Source organism: Salmo salar, chromosome ssa14 (assembly GCF_905237065.1).
Source record: "Salmo salar chromosome ssa14, Ssal_v3.1, whole genome shotgun sequence".
In the NCBI taxonomy this organism is placed as follows: Eukaryota; Metazoa; Chordata; class Actinopteri; order Salmoniformes; family Salmonidae; genus Salmo; species Salmo salar.
This window is the reverse complement of record NC_059455.1, coordinates 90,976,981-90,980,161: the sequence shown is the minus strand read 5'-3', so window position 1 is coordinate 90,980,161 and position 3,181 is coordinate 90,976,981. Positions and strand designations below refer to the sequence as shown.

The 3,181-nt window shown below is 39.7% G+C and overlaps 1 protein-coding gene across 1 annotated transcript; it reads left to right on the top strand.

Annotated features, from left to right (window-relative positions):
• Positions 1-509: 509 nt before the first annotated feature.
• il6 (interleukin 6 (interferon, beta 2)) lies at positions 510-2,972 on the top strand. The gene is made up of 5 exons (XM_014143031.2): positions 510-584; positions 687-889; positions 1,569-1,679; positions 1,975-2,118; positions 2,345-2,972. Exons 1-5 carry the CDS (start codon positions 566-568, stop codon positions 2,534-2,536), a joined length of 669 nt encoding a protein of 222 aa, XP_013998506.1. The 5' UTR covers positions 510-565; the 3' UTR covers positions 2,537-2,972.
• Positions 2,973-3,181: the final 209 nt, after the last annotated feature.

The following is a 3,181-nucleotide window of genomic DNA, read 5'->3' as shown; positions in this document are numbered from 1 at the left end:
AACCCTGCATTCTAGACAGGCCTGATAACTGATAACTGTTTGAGGTGTTCCATGGTGCACAGTAGAGAGACCTACTGCCCTGCGTAACATGACAGGTTATATGATGATGGGCTGCCATCTCTCAATTAGAGACTTCCTGTAGTCATTATTTTGTTTGTGTCCTATGTCCCAAATGACACCTATTCCCTACATAATACACTACTTTTTTACCAGGGCTCCAGGGCCCTGGTCAAAAATAGTGCACTAAGTAGAGAATAGGTACCTTTTGGGACATATTGACAAATATATGACTACAGGAAGTCTCTAATGGAGAGATATTAGTCTGTAATAGGCTGCCATTAAGGAAGTAGCCAATATGTCTGACTGATAATGATGGAAAGATGCTAAAGAAGAGAACAGAATAGGGGGAGGAGGGCTAGGGGAGGAGAAGAGGAAACCCCTGCGATGTGTAAGAATATAAATGCTGGGGCATGCAGCATCAGTCTGACAAAACAAGAAGCCTACCAACTTCATCATCAGTAAGGAGCATCACTGGACCCAGAGCCTACAAACAATTAGCTGGAACATGACTTCTTCTACACGCTGTACGTCTGACGTCACACTCATCTGCCGTTCTCCCTGGTCAAAGAAGCTGGGTTGCATTTTTGTATTTTATCACTCACTCGCTCTCCTCTCCCCCCTTTCAGATCTCTCACTTCTCTCGGTGCTCGTGGTGTTCGTTAAGGGGAGTCCAGTGCCCAGCGCGCTCTCTGAGCTCATGACCTCCGGATGGACCTCGGGAGAGGAGCTCGCGACAGACTCGTTGTACGGTGAAACGGGCGCGCCCCCGAAGTGGGAGCAAATTATCAAGATGCTCGTTCACGAGGTAACCACCTTGCGGAACCAACAGGTGAGTTGTTTTAGATGTGTTTAACATTTTGAACGTTATAGTTGAAAACAACAATAAGCCTACTAACATTGAAAATAATAAATTAAACCAATCTGGAAAATATAACTTTTATTCATCCTTGTGTTGTAGTTTGTCAGTGGTGTAAAGTACTTAAGTAAAAATACTTGAAAGTACTACTTCAGTAGTTTTTCGGGGTATCTGTACTTTACTTTACTATTTATGACAACTTTTGCTTCACTACATTCCTAAAGAAAAGCATACAATTTTTACTCCATACATTTTTCCCTGACCCCCAAAAGTACTTGTTACATGTTGAATGCTTAGAAGGACAGGAAAATTGTCCAATTCACACACTTAAGAGAACATCCCTGTTCATCCCTACTGCCTCTCATCTAAACACAAATGCCTCATTTGTAAATTATGAGTGTTGGAGTGTGCCCCCAGCTATCCGTAACTAGATAATGGTGCCATTTGGTTTGCTTAATATAAGTAATTTGAAATGATTTATACTTGTACTTTTACTTTTGATACTTAAATATATTTAAAACCAAATACTATTAGACTTTTACTCAAGTAGTATTTTATTGGGTGACTTTCACTTTTACTTGAGTAATTTCCTATTAATGTATCTTTACTTTTACTTAAGTATGACAATTGGGTCCTTTTTCCACCACTGTAGTTTGTGGAGGAGTTTCAGAAGCCCGTGGAAGAGATTTCATCGTTCTCACAGCACCAGGTCCTCTCCACCCCCCCACACCTCTCCAAGACTCTTTGCTCCACCACCAACAAGGTAAAGATGGAAATCAATGAATAAATGTCCCTGACCTGTGTCTCGAATTCAGTCCAAATAATGAAGCCAAGATATTCCTTTTGTGATCAAAATGAAAAATCCCCTAACTGAAAAGACACATTTTAATGGCAGAAGGAGATGGACTAGGTAGAAACATGCAGATATCTTTATTGGCTGACAGTCTGAGCCTTGTTTCTCAATGTCTTCCTTCTAGAATTTAGGCCCTAGGGAGTTTAAATAAAATGTGACTAATTGATTAATTGATTGAGGGTGTTTGTTGTCCCCTCTCCTATAGGAGGCATGTCTGCAGGAGATCAGACGGGGTCTGCGAGTGTACCAGCTTCTTCTTCAGCACGTTAAGGCTGAATACCCTCAATCAACCCTACTCCCCTCTGTCACACACCAGACCACTGTCCTGATAGGGCTGGTCAAAGACCAGGTATGTAATAGTAATATGTAATATAAACGTGTGATATTATATTGGAATACTACTTAAATATCCTTAAAAAAAGAAACAATTAACTTTCATTGTGGTCCATGAGCCAATTTCCCAGAATTGGATTAATTCAGATGCCTAAGGTTTAGCACAGATGCCTAAGATTTAGCACAGTCTTGTGGCACACAGATTGACCTAACATAGTGTATCTCTCTCACTCTCTCTCAAGATGAAGGCTGCTGAGGTAGTAGAGGACCTGTCTGCCAGTGAGAGGGAGCGTGTTCTGGGTGAGGTGTCTACAGGGACAGAGTGGGAGAGGAAGACCAGCGTTCACGCCATCCTTAGGGAGCTACGTAACTTCCTGGTTGACACCAAGAGAGCCCTCCGCCGCATGGAAAAGAGGGGCAAAGACTTCCAGTAACCATGACAACACTGAGCAGAGATGTGTTATATCAGGCCTGGAGTAGAAACTTGCAGTGTCTTATTCTCTAATGCAGCGGTTTCTTTTTACTTATTTATTGAATGTACTTTGACTGAACTTGAAAATGATCAAAATATTTATGGTTGAGATGAAATGCATTTAATTAATTTATTTTATTTAATCAGATTCATTCATTTGATCTCGAGAAGCTTTGTGCCTCAGATAAAAATATATCTATTTTTTTTAAAGCAAAGATTATTTATTTCCATAGAAATGCACTCCGAATGTATTTTTCTAATGATGACATGCTGTTGATGGATTTCAAGCACAGAATTAAATGCATCTCAAAGTGCCTTAACAGTACATCAGTGACTACATGTTGGACAGACACTGTGATGTTTACAACAATGAATAATAAATGGTCTCAAAGAATATAGAAATGTGTTGCTCCTGTGTTGTTTGTTTACTGAACATACAGTACCAGTCAAAGTTTGGACAGACCTACTCAATCCAGGGTTTTTCTTTATTTTTACTATTTTCTACCCTGTAGAATAATAGTGAAGACATCAAAACCATGAAATAATACATATGGAATCATGTAGTAACCAAAAAAGTATTAAACAAATACATATTTTACATTGAAGA

What these genes read in the sequence shown, in the direction of transcription:
- il6 (XM_014143031.2), top strand. An exon ending in TTTGCTCCACCACCAACAAG is followed by an intron (nt 1,680 to 1,974) that starts GTAAAGATGGAA and finishes CCTCTCCTATAG; the next exon opens with GAGGCATGTCTGCAGGAGAT. An exon ending in TAGGGCTGGTCAAAGACCAG is followed by an intron (nt 2,119 to 2,344) that starts GTATGTAATAGT and finishes CTCTCTCTCAAG; the next exon opens with ATGAAGGCTGCTGAGGTAGT.